Source organism: Panthera leo, chromosome B2 (genome assembly GCF_018350215.1).
Source record: "Panthera leo isolate Ple1 chromosome B2, P.leo_Ple1_pat1.1, whole genome shotgun sequence".
Classification (NCBI taxonomy): Eukaryota; Metazoa; Chordata; class Mammalia; order Carnivora; family Felidae; genus Panthera; species Panthera leo.
Window position 1 is genome coordinate 37,353,077 of NC_056683.1, and position 22,095 is coordinate 37,375,171.

The 22,095-nt window shown below is 55.2% G+C and overlaps 1 protein-coding gene across 1 annotated transcript in view; it reads right to left on the reverse strand.

Moving 5' to 3' along the window:
* Positions 1 to 2,158: 2,158 nt before the first annotated feature.
* The window catches only part of KCNK5 (potassium two pore domain channel subfamily K member 5), a 37,195-nt gene continuing 17,258 nt past the window's right edge, over positions 2,159 to 22,095 (reverse strand). The window contains exons 2-5 of the mRNA XM_042938641.1: positions 7,939 to 8,050; positions 6,590 to 6,756; positions 6,152 to 6,320; positions 2,159 to 3,987 (exon numbers count right to left, since the gene is read on the reverse strand). Of these exons, the coding sequence (XP_042794575.1) occupies positions 3,122 to 3,987; positions 6,152 to 6,320; positions 6,590 to 6,756; positions 7,939 to 8,050 (1,314 nt within the window). The 3' untranslated portion in view covers positions 2,159 to 3,121. The remainder of the gene's footprint in view (positions 3,988 to 6,151; positions 6,321 to 6,589; positions 6,757 to 7,938; positions 8,051 to 22,095) is intronic.

Genomic DNA, 22,095 nt, shown 5'->3' on the forward strand with positions numbered 1-22,095 from the left:
CCTGTTTCTAGACCTTTTGCTCAGAAAGCTCCTGACTAATCTTAGCCACAGTGGCCCAAGGCCACACCTCCACCCCAGGCTTCCATTTGTGCTTCTGTTTGTGCGAAGCTGTGCCGGGTAAAGTCAGACTCTGAGCCTTCATCTGCTTAGCTGCAAGAGGGGTCAAATAACCTGTGCCACGGGGATGCTCCGAGGGATATAAAGGTAGCACTTAGCGTGATGGAATTGTTACCTTGAAGCTGAACGGTGTTAAGCAAAGCCAGAGACTCTTGGACCTGTGTGTGGGGGTTGGGGCGGTGCAGGCAAGAAGAGGGAGAGGGGTGGAGAGATGTTTTGGCAGAGGTAGGGATGCTATCAAGTAGTTCTAGAACCGGTGGTATTGTAAACACCTATGACCCTCTGTGAACACATCCATGCCTTCGTGAAAAATGTGGCTCACCCTGAAACCACAGAACTTTACGTTTCCCAACAGACGCAAATGTTTAACTAATGTCCTGTGTGGTGCTGCTTTAGGGGGCCCCAGAACCATAGAAGCCTGACAGATCCTTTCGTTAAATGGGTTCAGACATGCCCAGCTGAGCCTGGTCAGTCCTTCCTCCACGTTCTTTCCAGCCCCCGGTGCCCACCCCTCGAACTCCAGGCTGGTCCCACCTTCCTGAGACAGGAGCCCTTTCAGGGATGTCAGTCGCCACAAAAGCACAGGCTTGCTTCCTCCTCCCATCGCGGTGGCTGGGGAACAGACCCAGGAGCGCGGCTGCATGGGTTTGAATCCAGGCTCACCATCCATTGAGATCTTGCCCGAGTCACCTCTCTGTACCTGTTTCGCCGGTAAAATAGCATGTACACCTACCGCACAGGGCTGCTGCACCATCAAAGGAGCTCATTCACAGAGGGGTATAAAGCACCAGAACAGTGCCTGGCAGACTGCTGACAGTTTGCCAAGATCCCCCCACCTCTCTCCCCTGGCTCCTGACTCCTTCCTGGTTCTAGGACACTTTCTGCAAGGCTCCTCTCCAATCCTCATTCAGACCTGTTAACTGTCACCTCCTCCTACAAGCCTGCCCTGACTACCCCATCTTAAGTAAGCTGCCCCTCCACCCCCCCTCACCTCTTTCCTTTTCCTCTCCCTTCCAGAACACTCCCCCCAGTAGTCAACGAGACCCTCCCACTGTCCTCAGTTCACCAAGCCCCCAATCCTCCCAGACTGCCCCCACACCTTGCCCCTGCCCAGCACCCGCTCCCACCCCACCTCTGACATAGCACACACCAGACTGGCCCGTCGATCTCAGGCTTTATTGTAAAAAGGTTAAAATAAATTACATTTGACATCATTGCCAGTATGTACACACAGTGTGATTCCAGGACAGCCAGGGACACCCCGGCAAGGTGGGGCAAGGAAACGAAGATGAACTCATTAACACATTCACAGAAACACCGAAGGCCACTCCTTCTCACCCAGCCAGCATAGCCCTGGGTCACGGGATGAATGCGGGTGTGGACACGCAGGCCCATCACCATCTTCACATGTTGGGGGGTGGGGTCCAGCCCCACAATACTAGGCGGGGGGCTGGGAGAGTGTTTGGGCCAAGGGTGATCACTCACCTCCTGGCCGGCCTCAGGCGCCTGTGACAGATGCCTCTCCCCCAAATGTGCTGCTCACGCGCTTATGGGTGCCTTGGCGCCCTCTCCACGTGGGGACTCTTGACAGCATGACCTTGGCTGAGGCCACCAAGAAAGGCCCAGCTGAGTTGGGGGTAGAAGGGTGAACATGTAACATCCCAGTCATTGGGACCCTGCTCATTCACCTCCTCTCCCCTCTGGCTCTGAAGCCAACAGGTGCCAGGTATATAAAAACAGCAGTTTATTTAAAAATAACAGAATGCGCAGGGCAGAGAGGGCCGGCCCTCAGGTGTGCATCACAGAGAACTTTGCCGGCCCCTCATCAGAGAGGGTCTGTGCACAGTTTCACATTATCTTTTGCTCCCCCTGTCCCCAGTCCTTTCTTTCTTAAACACACTTACACACACGCACACACAAATGGTAAACCGTGGCTGTAGGAAGGAGCCGATTCACATATTTGGCCATTCCCGCTTGTAAGCCAAGAGCAACTTACCTCCCCCCCCCCCCCCCCCCTCCCCCCCACCACCACGGGGCCAGGAGGGCCAGGGAGCCATGAGGTCCTTGTTCTGGGCACAGGGGATGAGGAGCCAGCCAGACGGGGAGGCTGGGGCCAGAGGTGAGCTTACTCCTGCAGCTCCCTGGCTACTGCCACCCTCTTCCCCCAACGTTCCTGGGGAGAGAGAAAGGCGACGTCTGTCACTGCTTGGCCAAAAGTTGTCTGCATCAGGGAACTGGGCTCTGGGTTGGGGGGGGTGGGGCTTGGTCCGAGCACAGTGACAAGACCCTGGGCCACACTCAGAGCTTGCTCCCAGGCCCTTATATCAGAGGAGTGTTTCAGCACCTGCCCAGTATCTCCTCTCTCCCTTCCCCTGGGTGCCTCTTCCCTACTGAGATTGCAGTAGAGGCCTGACAGGCAGACGAGAAGGGCCTGGGGGATGGTCACACATGTGCCCCACACAGGGCCCCGCTACTGCTGAAGAGCTGAAATGCTCAGCACCCCCAACACCACAGCCGTCCCTCCTTCAAAGGCAGGACCCGGGTCTCACAATGCCCTCCCCTGCCTCTTTCTGAAATACCTGACTCAGTGCTGGGCTCACAGGAGCTCATTAACGCTGGTGAACTCAAACAGCCGAGGCCCCCGGCCTAAGAGAACCGTGTGACATTTTCAACCGAATGACGCACGAAGACCCATGCAGGTGCAGGCCTCCTTGAGGGTCACCTGCCAGCCCACACAGGTCACTGAACCATCAAAATTACCAGCCATGCTCAGGACAGATGCCTCCCACTGCCAGGGTGCCCATTCAACCGGAGAACAGAGGCCCTGTCCTGGGCACATGCTATGTTTGCCAGTAGCATCTAGCTGCAGGGGATGGAAGGTGAGGAAGGCCCCTGGCCCCCCACTCCCAGTTCCAGGGCTGCCCCCCACCAGGGGCCAGAGTAGGACGCCCTAGGATGAGGGAAACGGAAGCCATCGAAGGTGGGGTGGGGAGCCGGCCCTGCCTCACGTGCCTCTGGGGCAGTCTGACTTATTATACTCGTTCACAAGCTGTTCGTAAGGCACAGAGAGTTCAGACTCGGTGCTGGTGAAGGTGGACTCATCAGACGAGGGGAACTCGCCCAGGTTCAGGGGCACTTCGGCCTCGGCCTCATCCTGGGGCCTCTCCTCCCCTGCCAGGTTGTCCTCTATCGAGGACTTGGACGTCTCTTCATCTGAGAGGCCGGCTTCCTCATTTGTAAAGGTGATGTTGACATTCTGGAAGATGAGTGGGTGGTAGTCCTGGGCATCCCATGGCTCCCCCTCCTCGCTGATTCGATCCAACTGGTTAATGAACACTTCAGGGGTCAGGGAGCCATCCTTGGGGGGTCCCGCCCCAACCTCCTCGCTGAGGGGCCGTGACACATGGCCTTTGTTCCTTAGCGTCTGAGACACCTCTTCTAAGCTGGGCACCCGGTTCTTGGAGTAGACCACCAGGGGGGCCAGGGAGGTGGGGAGGGCTGGCAGCCCACCCCCCTGAGGCCCCAGCCCCACTGCTGGGACCCTCTCCCCAGTCCCGTTCGTCTTCATTCCCTTCTTCCCGATCTGCTTGATGAGGTCATTGTAGGTCTCCTCCTTTTTGGACAGAAAACTGAAGATGTTGATGTCTTTGGACGCCGTGCTCCCGGCTATCTGTAGGGCCTTTTTGGAGTGTGGAGAGCTCTCAAAGGACTCCTTCCTCCGCCGCCGCCGTTTCTTGATGGCCTTATGGACCTCCACAAACATGCTCACCTTCCAGTTGACAAAGAGGGACAGCCAGGCCAGCCCCAGGTAGATCCAGAGCTCCACAAAGTAGCGGTACAGGGCATGGTAGTTGGCGCTGGGGTTCACACCTGCGGACAGGACAGGAAACCCAGGTCAGAAGAGCGTCGGCAGGGACCTGGAGACACGTTAAGGCCAAAGCCGTGTTCTCTGAGAGCAGGCACAGTGTCAGAACACAGAATGGGAGGCACAGTGAGAGGAAGGACTAGAAACTGGACTGTCCTGTCGTCCTGATGGTTCAGTCACTCATGTCCCCATCTTAGTCCCTAATCTGCCTGAGCCTCAATTCAACTGTCGAAAGTCGGGAGAGTGGTTCCCTAGGGCAAGGTAGGTTCAAAGGCCAAGGTATTGGGGAGGCTATTAACACAGCCAACATACAGATCAGGAGAGAGTTTGTGAAGGTTTGCCATTCGATGATCCGTTGTACCACATCTAGCGGTTCTGCACACTTCTGGGGGTGTGTATGTTCTGCTTCAGTTAAAACCAGGATGGAAATTACATGAGACAGTAGCTGGCATCTCCACTGCTGGGGATGGACCCACTGGCTTAATATGCATGGGGCTGGGGGTCGGGCCAAGAGGTCCATATGCACTGGCCTCAGCAGGAACTATTCTGGACAGCCTTGATTCTCCTTCAGGGGGGTCTGGCTGCCCCCTGACTTCCTGTTTCTGCCCTCTTCAGACTGGCTCTTCCCATGGTCTGGAGGGCTCTGCCTACTCCACATCCTCCTCTTCAGAAGCCAGGCTCTTGACACCTGCTCCAGGCAGTCCTCCCGGGTCATCCTATACAGCTCTGATTGAGTTCCTACACTCCAGGATTATCTGAGATTTTCAACTTTCGCTTCTAGGCATATTGATCTGTATTATTAGGTATCTTGCCACTCCCCCCCCCCCCCCAATTGGGAGCAACTTGGAAAAGGGACTAGGGGAAGGGGGCTTCCTCCAGAGTGGGGCTCCTGCAGGGCAAGGCCTATACTACCCTCATCAAATCAGGTCCCTGAAGACAGGTGCTGTGTCTGCCTGGCAGATAAGAGGTGTTTTTGAGGGATGCTATCAACCTTGCTCAGGGCTCTTGGTCACAAGATGACAACCAGGGACATGCTAACATTGCTGGGTCCTAGCCTCCGCACACATATGATTTTCTACCACCCTATTAGGTAGGTGCTATTTTTTTAAATCCATTTTACAGATAAGGAAACTGAGGCAGAGGTTTGGAATCATGCTGGAGCTGAGAAAGGATGACTAAATACACCCTACTTTCCAAGGACAAAGGCTTCTCTTGCCTGTCCAGGGTCCCTTAGACAATGACAGGACTGTGCCTCCATCTAAATTTATCTACCAAGACAGCAGGCCCTGATCTGCTGAGGTCAGTAGAGTGTTCAGGCATCTTTCCTGTTCCTCCCACCACTCAGCCACCCACCCCTGCCCCGCCCCCGCCCTAGCATTCTGAGTCTCCCTTTACAATGAAGCAGAAGGGTAAGTGACCTGCTCCTGCCCCCTAGGAAGGGGGCGGGGGGAGACCAGAGGCCCCTGGAGCAAGGTTGGGGTCAGCTGGGCAGGGCAGCAGGCATCAAGGGAAGAAACGCTGGGTCAATACAGCCAAACAGGGACAAGAAGGTGAAGGGCCAAGATGCTGTGCAGGCCACAAGCACAAGTCCGTGAGAGGTTGGAGCCAAAGAATTTTATCACCTGCTGGATTAAGTAGGGGAGGAGTGGGAGGGGAATGTCCCGGCCCCAGGGGGTGGGGCAGCTTAGGAGAAGGCCTCTCTTGTCTTTAAACTGCCTGTGGCAAGAGCAAAGTTTCGGGCCTGTGAGCCAAGCCTCTAGAACAGCACCCTCCGCTCCTCTGACAGATGGAAGCCGGCAGCTCTGTAACAGGAAGGGGGTTCCTGGCTTGGCTTTAGGGCTTTCTGGTCACAGGCACAAACCCCGCAGGGGCCAGGCCCTACTCGGAGCCCCTAGTGAACCTAGGCTTAGGAAACAGGGGAGAACAGAGGGAGAGGAAACAGCAAAAGCCAGGACCCAAGAAAGACAGGGAAACAGAAGAGGCTTCTGCATTTACTCCTCTTGCATCAGGCAGGGAGGGATAAGGACCCCTTTCTGGGGGGTGGGGGGCTGCCCAGGACACTGAACACCTACTGGGGCCCCAGTAAAGATCAGCTGAATTGCAGGTGGAGGAGAAGCAGAGAAAGAGAAGGCAAGGAGGCAGACGCAAGGGGAAAAGGGCAGGACTCACCGGCCACGAAGTCACCAAAGCCAATGGTGGAGATGGTGATGAAGGAGTAGTAGAGGCCCTCGATGTAGTCCCACTCCTCAGTCACCATGAAAACGAAGGGCGGGATCACCAGGTGGACCAGGACGCCCCATACAATGAAGATGGCTGTGCAAGTGATCTGCGCCTTCCGCTGACAGGGTGGTGGGGAGACCAAGTCAGACAATGGCGGAGACGGGGAAGCCCAGCAGGGGCACCCAGGAGGCCACGGAGCAGGCTCACCACCCAGGGGAGGGCAAGCAGCATCGCTCCTGGCCTCACTCACAGGACAGGGGGCCCTGGGACTGCCCTCTTGCCATCTGCCCTGGTACCTCTGCTCATTCTTGGTCTTCCCCATCCTCCCGTCCGTCCCCTGCCAGGGTCCCCCCAGTGCTGCCCGGCACCTAGGGTTTAGAGACATACCAGGCTCACGCCTCTCCTGGTGAGGAACTGGCCCAGCCTCTTGGCACGTCCCCCGAAGAACTTGCCCAGGGCGCTGATCCACGTCAGGCAGAGCGGCACCCCGAAGAGACCATAGAAGACACAGAAGAGGCGCCCAGCAGGGGTCTTGGGGGCCACATTGCCATAGCCTGAGGAAGGAGAGGAGAGTGAGGCACAGAGAGCCACAGCAGGGGTGACAGACACAGATCCAGCATTGGCCCCTGCCTCTATCACGTACCCATACCCACATCCACACACCCACATTCCCTAAGATCACTTGATATTGATCTAACATCAGGACTTAAGAAATGAAACTTCACTTGATCACACTACAGTCATGACCATTTACAGAGCAAGTGTGATAGCATGGGCTATGTCTCCTCCATCAGATTGGGAGCTCCCTGGTGGACAAAGCTTTCACCATTAGTAAACCTTCCACTAGTCCATATGGCACCACTGTGCAAATTACAAACAGCCTTGTCTGGGGAGACACCCCGGGGGCACCGTGGTAGACGGTCTATAAAGATGGCCATTCTTAATCCCTCCCTTTCCTGTGCAAGCCTGTGCCGCTGCTCACGGCAGGCTGGCATCTAATCCCCTCCCTTGGAATCTGGACATCAGTGTCTGGCTTGACCGGAGAATGCAGCGCAGGTGATGCCCAGTGGGCTAGGTCTAAGAAGCCCTCTTACTTCTCCCCGTGATATCCTACAATGCTCACTTTGGGGATTCTCCTTCTTGGAACCCAGCTGCCATACTCTGAGCTGCCCAAGCCAGTACATTTTCACCCCCAGCCGTGCTCTCAGCCAGCAGCCAGTGTCAACTATCAAATGTGCAGTGGACGAAGCCATCCTGGATGTCTAGCCAGTAGTGCTTTTGGCTGACTCCAGTCTCACAAAGACTGCCTCCGCCATTACCTACCTCAAGCAAGAACCAACCAGCTGAACCCAGGCAACGCACAGAATGGAAAAAGCGAATAATAAGTTGTGTTTTAAGCCACTAACCTCTGGGGTAGTTGGTTATGAAGCCACAGAATATCAAAATACCCAGCCCGGCAGGCAAGCATGGGCTGGGTTTGTGCAGTGAGCAACCTGTTCAACCTCCTGCATGGCCCTGGCTATTGGGCTGTGTCGTTTCTGCTCCAAGAGCCCAGGTGAGGACTCCTGGAAAACAATCTCCCAAGTGTGGCCCATCACCAACGACTGACTAAATCCCTAGGAAAAGTGTTAAAAGAGCACAATGCAACAAGGCCATGGGACCAGAGCTGGATTTTTACAAGGTTCCGTGGAGCTAGGGCATGGCAGTGGCTATCCTGAAGGTCCCAGAAGACTTACCAATGGTAGTGATGACTGTAGCTGCAAAAATCATTGCATTGGGCCAATTCCAGTTGTTGAAGGTCTGATTCCCTGTAATGGCCACGCCTTGTCCTGCAGCATCAGATACTACCTAAAAAGAGAGACACAGACTGACTCTTAATGCTTTCTAAGTGACAGCACTGTACATAACTCTGTAAGCATTCGTAATCATCACAATAATAAGGGGGCAGTTACTGTCTCCAATTTATTAGGTGATGAAATATCTTATAGAGGATCAGAGAGGTTAAGTGATGTGCCCATGGTCACACAGCTGGTCAAGCAGTCTGTCTCTAAAGTCCATTCTCTCACTGAGCCAGTGCTTCTCAACCTTACTAGTGTGCACCAGCATCACCCGGAGAGCTTGTCAAATACAGACTGCTGGGCCCCACCTCCAGAGTTTGATTCAGTGGGTCTGGGAAGGGGGTCTGAGAATCTGCATTTCAAATGAGTTTCCAGGTGATGCTGGTGGTAGTGGTCCAGAGTCCACACTTAGAGAGCTACTGTGCTAGGCTATTCTGCCTCGAAGAAGGCACATGTGATTCGGACACACAGAAGGATGCCTACACCCTACCCAGCCCTCCACAGAGAAGCGTTCTACTACAGGATAGACCTGGGAAGGACCCCCATATACCCTTCACCTCAGCTCAGGGCTCTCTTGGATCTGTTGTCTCAGGGTGTACGAATCAGCTAGCTTCCTTTTCCCCACGCTTGGGACTCTACCCTCTTCCCCTACAGACTCCCCATTCCTTCCCTTCTCTGGCTCCCTCTCTCTGCCCTGGGCCAAGCAATTTCAAGGTCTGGTCCAGGACAGATCATCAAAGGTGGTGTGCACATTTCAAGGCGACTCAAAATCCTGCTACCAGTCCCCACAGGGCTCCTAGCAACTGTGGGCAGCAGGTGAGAGGCCACCTGGGGAAGTCCACTGGTGGCCCCAGAAGAAGTCTTATCTATTCCAGGAACACTAATAGCTGCCAAACCTGTTCTGGCCGACCACAGACTGCCTCTAGCCCTTCCTTCAGTCCTGCCACCATTCACCCCAACTTGCAGATGACAGGGTGTGGACCCCAAAAGGAGGCTCACAGAAGGGCCCAGCATTTAAACCTGGGAGATTCCAGTTCTGCCCCCAAAGAGGGCCCCAGGTGGGCCACCCAATCCAGAGACCGGGAACTCAGCCAAATTCCCTATAAACCTCAAGCCTGGGACCGAGGGGAGGCAGAAGAAGGGGGAGGCAGAAGAAGAGCGAGGCAGATGGAAAGCCCAGAGTTGTAACCCACCACAGTGTGACTGAAGTCCGGTGGGAAACAAGGGAGGGGCTGGGGCTGTTGAGAAGGAATGAGCAGTTGGGAGCAGCAGCAGGCCCATGTAAACGGATCTGCAGATCCCATGAAGAATTTTCCATGATGACATGCCCGTCTGACAGGCCATCAAACCACACCACTCGCTGCCCTGCCTCCTCACGGCGCTTCCAGAGCATCTCTCTGCAGGCCGTGCAGTGGCAAAGCAGAAAGGCCGCAGGCTGCCTGCAACCCTTCGCTTAGAGAGCTGGCTGTCTAGCCAGCAGGGCCCCCTCCACGTGAGAGTACGAGCACATTCAGATCCTAAGGGGCCAACAGGTCCATCCGAACGGTTTTCTCAGAAATTAAACCTACGTCCGAAGCAGGAGAATGTAGCAGGGTCCCGTGTCTTAATGTCAAACAGATGGCGGCTCCCTTTGGCCCCAGCCTTTGTTGTAGAGCGGAAAGGGCAAAGCGTAATTGCCGGGGAGCTCAGCCTGACAGATGAAAAGAACGCTTAAGTAGGAATTGCACCACTGGCAGGGAGCGATGCCATCAGGGCGCCATCTCTGCTCATCCCCGTGGAGTCTTGGGAACATGGAAGCTGTCCCTATTCTCGCACAAACAAAAGGGGTGGGTTCTAGACACTCAAACCAGAACTCTTACAGATGTCTAAATGGGGACAGCAGCAAGTTTGGCACAATCAGAAGAGGAACCGGTGGGTACCAGAAGCTAGCGCAGGTTCATCAAGAATGAGTCACGCTCAGCTAAGTGCATCTCCCGCTCCAAAGGGGTTGCAAACCCTTGAAGTTGGGTGGAATGCAGTAAATCTAGATTTCAACAAGGCAGCCGAACAGATGAGCTTAAAGATATTCATGTGGACAAGACAGAGAAATGTAGGGCAAAGCTGGGATTAATTTGGATCCCTTTAAAGGCAGATAGACAGCCAAGAGGTCTTGATGTTTATCGACCTGGCCTGAGGTCTCCATGATCATGCCAAAGGCCTGGACTCTTCGATATTTTAATCAACAACACAGAAAAGACATACATAGATGGCTGCCTAGTCTCCTCTGCAAAGGATGCAAAATTGCGGACAAGGCCAGGGTGGGAAGATAGTTATTAACACACTGCAATGGCAGTCTGGAACTCAAAAATCATCTGGACTGGAAAAATGGGCCCAAACTAACAAGATATGACCATCTTTTACGTTTTTCATGTCATACACTTTGGGTTAGAAAAGGCCAGTATAGGTGTGAAATGAGAAGTCCTTGGGTTTCAGCTGACCACAAACTAACAAACACGAGGCTGGCTGCTGAAAGAAAAGTCAACACAATCTCAGACAGTGTCAACATCTTATCTGTCGAGGGCTGGGTCACACATGGGGAACTCTGTTCCACTGTGGGTGCCTGACCTCACATGATCTATTACCCAAGGAAGAGGAGAGTGGCTTTTTTGGATAGTGAGCTACCTCAGAATGGACTGCTCTTGGCAGTAATCCACTTCTGATAATAGAAAGTGTTGAGAGCAAGGGTGACCACAGCACATCAGGGATGCTGACGGTGTGACTGGAAACAAGGGTTCCCAACTGGGTGGGAGCACCTTCTGGAAGTGTCTGGAAATGCTGCCTAAGTGGGGAGTGTTATCTTGCCAGCCACTGTTCCAGGCACCATGGACAGCACATTGAGGAGACAGAGTCCCTGTTGGCCCCCCCATCTATTCTAGTGGGGGATGGGGCTAGATGTCCAGCGACTCACAAGACAGCCCAACCCACAATGCCAACACTGCTTCCGCTGAGGAACACTGGCTTTCCGAAGGCAATCTGTGATTTGGGAATCATTAGTAAGTACTAAGGAGACACCAAACATAAGAGTGGCAAAACAGGGGTGTCTGAGTGGCTCAGTCGGTTGAGCATCCAACTCTTAGTTTCGGCTCAGGTCATCTAGGGTCATGGGATGGAGCCCCACACATTGGGTTCCATGCTTTGTAGAGCCTGCTTGAGATTCTCTTTCTCTCTCTCTGCCCCTCTCCTTTACTCATGCTCTCTCCCTCTCCCTCTCTCTCTCTCTCTCAAAAAAAAAAAAAAATAATAATTAATTAAAAAAACAAACAAACAAAGTGTCAAACAGGGTAACCAAAGAGGGCATTATGGTTGGGAGCTCTGCAGCAGAAAAACTGGGTTTCCTGCTTTCCCTCTGCCAATCCTATGCCCTTTGGGGCACAACCTTGCAGCCTCGGCCTCCAGCCCTGGGTTATCAGGGAGCCACAGCCCCAAGCACTTTCCCCAAGACCTCCGTTATCTCTCCATGGTCACCCAGAGAGGGGCAGCGAAGGGGGCATTCTGAGGCTCCCAATGTCCCCAGGGCTAGAAGCACCACTAGCCCTTACAGCAATCCAATGGTGGCAGTTCTGCCCACTGGTGAGGTCACAAAACAGGCTGAGAGAGGTTATGCGTGGCTGGGCTAGGTTCTGGTTACAAGTCAGTGGGACTCCCCCTCCCCTCTTCTCTGCTCTACCGGCCCCTAGGCACCCCCAGCACTCCTTGCTGTTGCCTCCTCTCTGCCTAGGGCCACCAAGCAGCTGGCCTGAGAATCAGCTTGGCTCCATCACAATGCTGGAGTGGGAAGAAGGCTATTAGTGCTGCTGAGTGGCAAACACCCCTTGCTGGGGTGTATATACACATATTACCTAACTGGTTGTTCCTGTGACCCTGCCAGGTGTCCCTCGACAGGTGGGGGAAGTGAGGCTTGGGGGAGGGGCAGAAGTCCAGATGTGGACTTGGGGGCCTGCTTCCTGTTCCTACCATGTACAGCTGTGGCTCTGGCAGGGGCGACTCCATGGTGATGTTCAGGGTCATACCGAACGCAGGGGGCAGTCTCCCAGAACAAAGGGCCTGACCCAAGATCCAGGCCATCCCTGGGTTAGGGAGAGTGGCACGGGGGAGCCAGGCTGACACCACGATGGACGTGGCGTACTGTCCCCAGGGTTAGGCAAACAGCTCTAGCAGGAGGAGGTGGCCCCTGTTCACTCACAGGATTCTTTAACTTGGCTCCCTAATTCACACAAGACAATATTTTCATTTTCCACATGACCCTGGAGAGTGATGGGAGAAGGGATACTGCACACAGCCCGTGCCTAGCTCTTGTTTGGGGAAGGGATCGAGCTCCCTTCTGGGTCTCCCCTCTAACAAAGCAGCTGTGATTTACTGAGGGCTTACTATGCACTGATGCACTGAGTATTGTGCTAACACTTTACTGCCTTTAGCTTACTTAATGAGGACAGAATCCTGCTGGGAAGATACGTAATTTTTTCCATTTTGCAAATGAAAGTGTAAGGCTTGGAGAGGTTAACTAAGTAGCCTAAGGTCAGAATGCTAAAAGCACGAAGCCAGGAGAGCCCTGGCTAGACGTGGTTATCCTGCCCCCCTTCCCACAGAGGCCACAGGAAGGAGGCCAGTGCATACTTCCACCCCTTCGCACCAGCTGAAAAAACAGTGCCCTAAAACCAGTCCATCCACTCTGACCCGAGCTCAGCATTCTAACCCGGCCTCCAGGGAGGCCACATGCCCTTGCCTTGGCTTCAGGCAACCAGCTGCCCTGACCCCACCCTCCTGAGCTCTCACTGTCCGAGAAATACGGTTCCCGTACAGCTCCTCATCCCCCGGGATCTGGGGTTTCCCAGGCAGAGGCAGCTGCCAGGCCTCCCCTTCCTGGAGAGATTCATCCTGCTGAGCGGGCCAGTTCCAGGGCTCAGGACACGATGCCCACCTTCACACACAGGCAGGTGGGGCTGAGAGCCAGCCGGCTTGCCCCTGGCGCAACCTCCTGCGGTGGGGTGGGGATGGCAGCTATCTGCCGCTCACGGAGCTACTCCCCACCTGGCCTCCAGCTCCCAGGCAGACTCAGGGGTGGATCACAGAGCTCTTTCCCACTATGCAGGACGCAGCCTTAAGGCTCCCCGCTGAGGCCAGCCTCCACTGGACCCACACACCGCTGGAGGCCCGCAGGCCGAGAGTCCTTTACCAGACCCTGGCTGCGGTTCCATTTCAGGCGCTGGGGGCCTCTGGCCTGGAAGGTGAAATAAAGCTGCCGGCCACACAGGCATGGTGCTCAGCACAGGGTAGAAAGGACTTTTATCACCCGCCTGGCCCTCCCAGCCCCCTTGTGAGGGGGGCACGGTTTGTTAATCCTTATTTAACAGATTAGAACAGTTGATATCTGGATAGCAGTGGATTTTGAGCGGTTATATGACTGACACCAACCAAGCCCTTTAAATCACTCAGCTCCCTGAATCTTTACAAGCCTAAAGCGCAGGTGCTGTTGCCCCCAATTACAGATGAGGACAATGAGGCTAATTAAGTAAGTGGCCCAAGGTCACACAGCTAGTCTGTGGTGGAGCTGAGGAGTGAACTCAGGAGGTCTGGCTCTTAACGCCCCCACCCCGTGCTACCTACAGATGTGGAGAGGGGAGCAGAGGATTCAGGGTGGGCTTCTTAGCTACAAGGACTGGAACCAGGTCTCTGAAACACAACTTCCCAAGCAAATTTGAGAGAAATCTGCAGGAATGCAGACTCCCCTAGAACATAAGCTCCATGAGGACAGGACTTTTGTTTTCTTTTCTACTGTTGTATTCCCAGAACCTAGGACACTGCCTGGCACGTCGAAGGTGCTGGTTACATGGGTGAGTAAATGATCTTCAATGAGTGTATATTCTCTGGCCTGGACTGACTCATCCCCCAGGGGTCTCCCTTCAACACCTTCCCAGTATTGCTCTGCAGCTGGGTTTCAACTAAATTCAGCAGCAACAAGGTGGAGGCCTGAACCCAGCAAGAGAGAGGGAAGCAGAGTCAGACCCCAGCAAGAGTGGGGGCTGGCAGGGCCAAGGGCTGGCTGCAGACACCACTGAAACCACCAGCCTCCAGCTGGCACTGAGGGTGGGGTGAAGGGGAGTGATTGCTAGACTCTGAGAGGGGGCAGAGGGCTGGGGAAGGGGTGAGGTGCGGGAGACAGATGAAAGCCCCCTCGGCCAAGGCCAGGATGACAGAGGTGGGAGAGTCCCTGGGGAGACTGAAGGACTGTCCTTTCTGCAGGAAGGGGAGGGAGTCCCCTTTGGAAACTGTCCTGGGGGCAGGAGGTGAGCAGAGAGAGGAGAGGGAAGATAGAAGTGAACCCTGGTAGAAACACTTACTAGCAGGCTCTCTGTGGCTCAGCCTTCATGTCGGGAGGCAGAGGGCTCCCAATGGCTGACATCAAGTCTCTTGGTAAATAACTTAGCCTATCAGCCTCAGTTTCTCCATGTGCTAAGAATAACCCGTCTCCTGAACATACACTTTTTGCATGCAGGACGTCATTGTAAGCACTGAATAAACGCACCTGCAATCTGCACTGTGACTTGTCATATGGGTCCATCAGGAAACCAAACCCTAAGAGGATCTGAGACCCAGGGGGAAAGACCCCTCGTCCCCAAGGTTAAATCAAAGGGCAAGGGGTTAACTACCCTGCACCTGGAGGACAGGCCTGGATGAGAACAGGCGACACTGACCCCAAGCTCCCTCACACCTGCAGCCTTTTCCCACCTCTTCCTATTCTAACAGTGAAAGCTTCCTTTGTTAGTCTGAGCAGTCAGTCGGCTTCCTCAGGGCACAGGGGGACTTCTCCAACACCAAGGGGGACCAAAACAACTCACAAGGGGGACAGGATCAGCTGGAGTCAAAGAACCTTGGGAACGTGGGTGTGTGTTAAAGCTCTCCCTGGCAGGGGAAACAGAGGCTCGCCCAAGATGCCCTGTTCCATCCCTCAGAAAGCTCATCTCTCCTGATCTCTGCCACCCAGAGGCTCCCAGTCATCCTGGCCAGTTTCCTAAGCAGCCAAGCAAGGCAGGCAGACTGTGGGAAGGTGTGAGTTGGGGGTGAGAAACATGCCACACACTGCGACCCCCACTGTGCCCGCCAGGAGGGGCTGAGGCTGGGGCCTAAGTAGCCTGTCTGAACCCTGGCCCCAGCTCCCCACCCAGCTGCCCCCAGACTCACAGCACCCACCTACCACCCAGCCCCTGCTGGACTCTCCCCGCGTGTCCCTGTCTGTCCATATGTCCATCTAGTCTAACAAAGAACCCCTCTGAACAGGGGGCCGGGGGTGGGGGGGGAGGGGTGGAGGCCCAGGGGGAGTGTTGTGAACAGGACTGACATCAAGTGGAGATTAGTAAACCTATCTCAGGCACTTTCCAAGCAAGTATTTGCAGTATGGACTTGCTTACAACAATGTTTATCAAATCCTTTAACACCTGAACTAATGAACAGATAAAGGGAGGAGGGGAGGGGGAGCCCAGAGCCTGCGTGAGGACTCCCTAGAGCAGTTTGAGAGTGGGGATGTGGGGGGCTAGTGGGGAACAGCTAGTCTGTCCAGCTGCGGGCCAGTCCTCCATCAGACAGTCCTTTCTGGGACTACTGGCAGAGTAAAGTGCCCCGGCTGGAAGGTGAGCATCTGTTAACTATCTTATTCCTAAAACCAATTAGAGAGTGGAAGACTAAAGTTAAGCCCTCGATTATCTCCATGCTCTGTCCCTCTGCACCACTCAGACTGACTTGACTTCTCAAGCTTTCCCTAACTGGGGATGGCAGAGAGGGTGCTGGGCTTGTTTTTAGATGAGGAAACTGAGGCTCAGGGGCCTTAGATACCACACAGTCATTGAGGCAGTGGCTCTCAGTCCAGGCTGCCCAACACAACCCCTTCCCGGGGCAGGGCGGGGGCGGGGGGGTGGGGGGTGGGGGGAGGGGACGTTAAACAACTACAGTGCCTGGGCCCCCCCGCAAGTGTTCTGTGTAGTTGACCTGGGTAGTGAACAAACCCCAAGGGGGATTCTGACGTGCAGACACTCACTGCCTAGTGTGGGGTGATGGGCGTGGACGCCAGGCTCCAAGCCTCCACCTCCCTGCCCCTGGGCATTCTCACTGGCCTCTCCCCTCAGCCCAGGTGACCAGGGTGTGGCTGGGAAGGCAGGCGCACCTTATGAACAGGGTACTGGCGAGGGCCAGGCGGTGCCACCCTGATACCTGTGCCAGCTGCAGGCCCTATCGCTCCCGGGGAAGAAGCAGGTGTCTGTGGCAGGTGCAGGGACCCAAGGGGGCAGGGCCACACCGCATCTCAGTTGAGACCAGACCTCAGCTATTGCGGTATGGACTTTGTTAACTTCTTTTTTGCTTATCTGTAACTTTCAGATTTGTGCCAGTGCCCACCCATGGAGTATTTATTATGTTTTTAGAGGAAAGAAGGAAAGATGAATTGTTGGACACGTGGCTGGAATGCTAGGTTGGTAAGCTAGGCAATAGGGCTGAGGACCCAGGTCCAGCTCTACTCTGCCAGCCACTTGCTGAGATCCTCCTGGAACCCTGGACCTCTGTCCACTTCCTTCTCTGTAAAATGAAGAGGTTGGTCTAGGACTCCCGGGGTCCCCCTGCCTGTACAACGCATAATTTCCTCTGCCCAGAATCATGACTTCTGGGCCCAGTTCAGCACTTCCCAAATCCCCAATCCACAGCACATTTGAGAAGATACATTTTCATTCTCGAGACTCAGTTCACTGGCCACCAGCTCCAGCTCCTCCTGAGCCCCCAGCAAGTCAGGTCACCCACGTCAGGAGTGAGCCCTGCTCCTCGATCACGCTTCCTCTTCCTCGTGTCCCCTGGAGGATGCAGGACTGCAGGACGGAGAAGGCACCTCACTGCGTCTACTTCTCTTTGGTCCTTAAAGTAATGTGCCGGTGCTGGTCTGGGCTGCCCTCCCTCAGCCCAGGTGTCTCGGGCGGGGCTGTGTACAGAACACAGCACAGTCCCCTGCAGTGTTGGTCACACCTACAGAAACCCACACAACCTCACTAGGCAAAGTGGGAAGTGGTACACCACCATGTCCTCAAGGCACACTTCAGGGGTCACCATACTACTGCTTAACCGGGACTGTGCGTAGAGATGGTCCCGGGGGAGGGATTGGGAAAGTACTCCTGCCGGGGTCCTGCCCTTGGGGAATCGGCCAGCAATGGTCTGGGGCACGGAACTAAGATGATTAAATCTGCCCCGGGTGACTCTACTATTATAAGCGGCCAATTTCAAAGCCACTGCCCCAGACCTAAACTGTCCTCCCTCCCGAGGCCAGCCCCGCCCCTTGAGCCAGTGCAGCAGGCCGTGGAAGCATGGCTGTCCTCCAGCCCACCTTTGGGCTTCCCCTCCTGCACCCTCCCAGGCCATCTCTCAGCAGCCTCTGCGGAGCTCAGAAGCACCACTGGATCTCACGCTCCAAGGGGCAAGCCCATGCCAGAGGGGAGTACGTTTTCAACAGAAATCTCTGGGTTTCCGATTTTCTCAGGCCCGGGAGCCCTGTTTGTACTCGGGAGGGACAATAAAAACAAGGCAGGTGACCCTGCCCCCATTGTTCTGGTAACCCCCCAGCAGCTGGGGGCCCCCTCCCGTGAGAGCTGAGCCCAGGGCAGAGCTTTGCAGGGACTGGCTGACCTGGGAAGGCTGCAGGCTTGGCTAAAGCAAACAGTGAGGGCTGCTGGGGTCTGGGCTCAGGATGGGGCGTCAGCAAGTGTTCTCAGGCACCTGGAAGGCTCAGCAGATGCACTGGACTGGAAATCCCGGTGTGTGCAGACATAGGGGACCTCGCCAGCCCAGCTCGGGGTCTCCCGGCACTGCTGCCTGAGAGCACTTCCTCCCACCCGAACACACACACAAGGTGATCCTCTGGAGCCATGTTCCCCAAATCCACCTCCTGCTTCATCTTCTTAAGGACCCAGGGCAGGTGGGATGTCCAGGGACACCTAAATGACAAGAGGGATATCCTTTATCCACCTCAGCTTCTCTGCCCAACAATTCACACCCACTGCCCTGCCCGGGGGACCATGGCCTGGCCATGTCATGTCCTGTGCTGCTACCATCAATTCCTGATCTGGGATGCTGGGGCCTGGGGCCTGGGTTCATGACTTGGCCTCTTCCCTGCCCCCAGAATCCAAATTCTGGGAGTGTCAGACATCTCTCTGCCTTCCCAGATGTAGAGAAAATTGTTCGGCCAGGACCCCTCAAGCATGCCAGGTGGGCAGAACAGTCCCCTGTTCTGGGATGGGGACACTTGGGAGTGAAAGTGCCCCACACAGGGTTCAGCTTCTGGCTCGTCCTTTCCATACAAGCCAGCAAACCTCTCTGGGCCCCAGCCAGCAGCTCTAACAACAAGGCCCAGGAAGAGCATGGAGCTGGCACTCCCCTCCTTCTCACTCGAACCCACGATCATCAGGCACCTCTCACACCTAGAACTCCTGTGGCCCTAATCTCATTCAAGGCCAAGACCCTGGAGGGAAGGGAGGCAAAATGGATATTCCTATTCCCATTTTGTAGGTGAGAAAATCAATCAGAGGGAGCTAGTGACGTGGTCGAAGTCACACAGCAAGCTGATTGCAAAGCACAGAGCAGAACCGACCAGAAGCCCCTGACTCTCCGTTGAGGCTCCTTTCCGCCAAACAACCAGACCATCCATTGCCCATCCCGGGACTGGGTTGACAAATGCCAACCACAGCGGAGCAGGGAAGGGGACAGCAGACAGGTAGGCAAAGGTAACAGATGACACAGAGCTATGAAAGCGTTGTGCAGATCTAGTTTTGATATTATTTAGGGGATGAGCCTACGCTTACACTCCCCATCTCCAACTCCCGGAATGCTTCTTAGATCCACCCGGACCTTGCAGTGGGGTGAAAGGTGCAAACTCGGAAGTCACCCTCCACGCAAGGTTTCTAAAAACAGCCCTCGAGCAGCCACAAAGGAGGCCACAGGGACCGCTGACCTGCTATCTCCCCATCCAGGGCTGACGACCTGACCTGATTCACCATCAGCCCGGCTGCCCCACTCCCGCCACCTTGCTTCCGGTCCTCCAGAGCTCAGGTCTGCACGCTGGCCTGCACAACACAAACCGGGATGGCCAAGCCACTTCAAAATCACAAACGTCATGTTTGGGACCCTCCACAAGCAGCCCGGGGATGAGCAGGAAAGGCCTGGGCTCTGAAACAGACGTGCCTGGGTGTCCACCACTCACCAGCAGGTCACCGGGGACAAGTCCTCTCCCCTCTCCGAGCTTCACTTTCCGCACCTGGCAAGCGGCGGTACCAAGACTGCATCGGGTTGGGGTGCACCTTACATGAAACAATGCACGGCTCGGTGTTGGGCATACATGGTGTGCCCCCAAAACAGATACTGGGTAGAAAAGTGAACATGGGAAACACAAGGCTGATGGGGGGGGGCGGGGGGGATGCCTGCTGGACGGGACCTCCAGAGCTGCAACGGGAGAGCTGGGCTGGCTGCCAACAGCAGTGCCCTCCTTTCCGGCTACCACCGCCTGGAAGACCAGGGCTGGGGACACTACTTATGGTCACAGCCTGTTTATCTCCCCCAAGATAGAAGGCAGACTTCACTCATCCCTTATTCCTAGAACGGAAACTGGCACCAGTAAATACTCAGTATTAATGAATAACTGAGTCTTCAAGACAGATGCCTTTCCTAATCACACCTTCCAGTACACAAAGTTGGGTGCCAGTGCAGTTGATGTGGGTTCTGGCTCCGCTGGGTAAGGTGGGCAGTCCTGGTAGGTGAGGGCAGCTCGCATTGATGGCTCTGTTGTTTCTCTGCCCCAGTGCCTCTCCCCTGCCTCACCCGGCCCCACCCCACCCCACCTGTCTGCAAGGCCAAAGACCCCAGAGGTCCTAGCCCCGATGAGTCAGCTTCCCTGCAGACTTTGGAACCATCAGGATTTCAGAGGAAGGAGGCACGTGGGTGGGGAAGGGGGGGAGCCCAGGAGGCTCGTCAGGGTTGAGAGCCCCAGGTCTTCCCATGCATGTCCTTGCTTTCCTGCTCCCCCAGCAGTTGGAAGGACACTCTGTTCCAAGAAGCTCTCTTAAACCCTGGAGGCTGCTGGTCGTGTTCCTCTGGACAGCCCTGGGCTCCCTTGCTGGGATCCTGAGGACATGGTTCCCCTCCGCCGACACCCCCACACTCCTGCCTCCATAAAACCTGTCCCTGATCCCTGCCTCGGTCATGCCTTCTGGTTATACCCATACCCCTTGAGAGGAGGGCTGTGGCTGACATCGCCCACCTCCTGTCTTGCAGAGCACCCCAGACCATAGGCAAACTCTCCCCCACCTAGGGGCCTCGAGAGCGGCCCCTCCACCTGCTCCTTCCTCCTTTCCCTCTCGCTTCACCCCCGGTTGGTGGCTCTGGGTAATAAGTAACTACCCATCCTTGAAGGCTGGGGTTCTGATGATAAGGAATTATTAAGCTTACCCATTTACTGCAATTTGTTTAAGATGACTAGATGGTTAAACTGTAAACCCCTTCATTAATTTAAAAACAAACAAACAAAAAAAAACCAACAAAAAAAAGAAGCCCACAGGGGTCGTAGGGAGTGGTATTAATTCTGCATGAGGGGTAGACAGCTGAGTTTCTCGACTCCTGTGGAGTAACCCTCCCACCTGTTTATTGCAACCCCCCACCCTGCACCCAATCCTGGCCCCGCTGTGTCCAAGCATGATCCCACCCCATACCTCTCCACAAAGCCCCCTGCAGGATTCTCCTGCAGGCCAACCACCTGTCATAAAATCCTTCCTTATTGTCTGACTCTAGCCTAAATCCCTCCGGCTGCACTCCAAGCCCATTTCCTTTGGTTCAGTCTCCAGCTGGAGACGGACAACAGCTGGCTTCCATCCTCCCTGGAATAAATTGTACAAGAAACTACCGGCAAAGTAGCACAGGCATTTTGGGATGGATGGTACTCTTTGCCCGGGGGGGGGGGGTGCTTCTGCCTTATGGGCCCCCAAAGCCCAGATCAAATCCCACCAGAAGGCTGAGTCACGATCAGAGACAAGGGTCAAGACCACAATGCCCGACGGTCGTGAAAATCCCTGGGCCGGATGCAAAGGGAGTCCCATCCTGAAGGGCAGATCCCCCACTCTCCAGACTGCCACAGATTTCACTGGTCATTCCACCAGGGGCGCTGGCCCCCAAGGCCCCATTTGGAGATCACAGAAATAAGACACAAACAGGCTCCCCAGTTTGGGAAAGGAAATGGGAGCCAGATATATGTAACCAGGGCCCCCCGGTCACGGGCTGCTAATACCACCCTTACCCAGGTAGGTCATGACAGGAGAAGGGCAGAACAGGCACAGCCACCTCAGCCTTTTCCATCACGCAGGGACGGTCCCTGGCCCACCTCCCATCCCCAGCCAACTGGGGCGTGGACGTGACCAGGGTGAAGAAACACTGAGGCATTTTGTGCTGAAGGTATGGAAAAGTACAGCCAGGCCCTCCTAGCACAGAGAGGCTGGGCTGAGGTGAGGGGTGGTGTGGGAGTTAGAAAAACCTCCCATCCCCAGACCTGGGGCCCGGGACCAGGGACAGGCCTGGTGACAGGAAATGGAAACTCTCTGGATGGCACAGGAGGAGAGTCATGTCTGTAAGACAGCCCCGTTGCAAACCCCACGAAGCAGAAAGTATCAGTACCATGGCTCACTCACTCTCTCTCTCTCTCTCTCTCTCTCTTCTTTACGAGGGCTGGGATTTTAAGCAACAGCATTTTTCAAGTCTGCTTAACCCCCTAACTCCCACCCAAGGGCTGGCGGCTCTCAATCTTCTTAGCAGAGAGCAGGAACTGTCAGTGCATGGGCCCACACAGGGTCAGCTATTCTCCAGCCCCAGAAGTCATGACCTCCATTTCTTCACTTGTAAAACAGGAAGAACACTGCCTCCCCCTCCCCCCACACCCCCAACTCTCAGGGCTATGGATCCAAAGGCTCGATGGATGTGAACGTGAAGGACATGAAGCAGGGGCACAGGCAA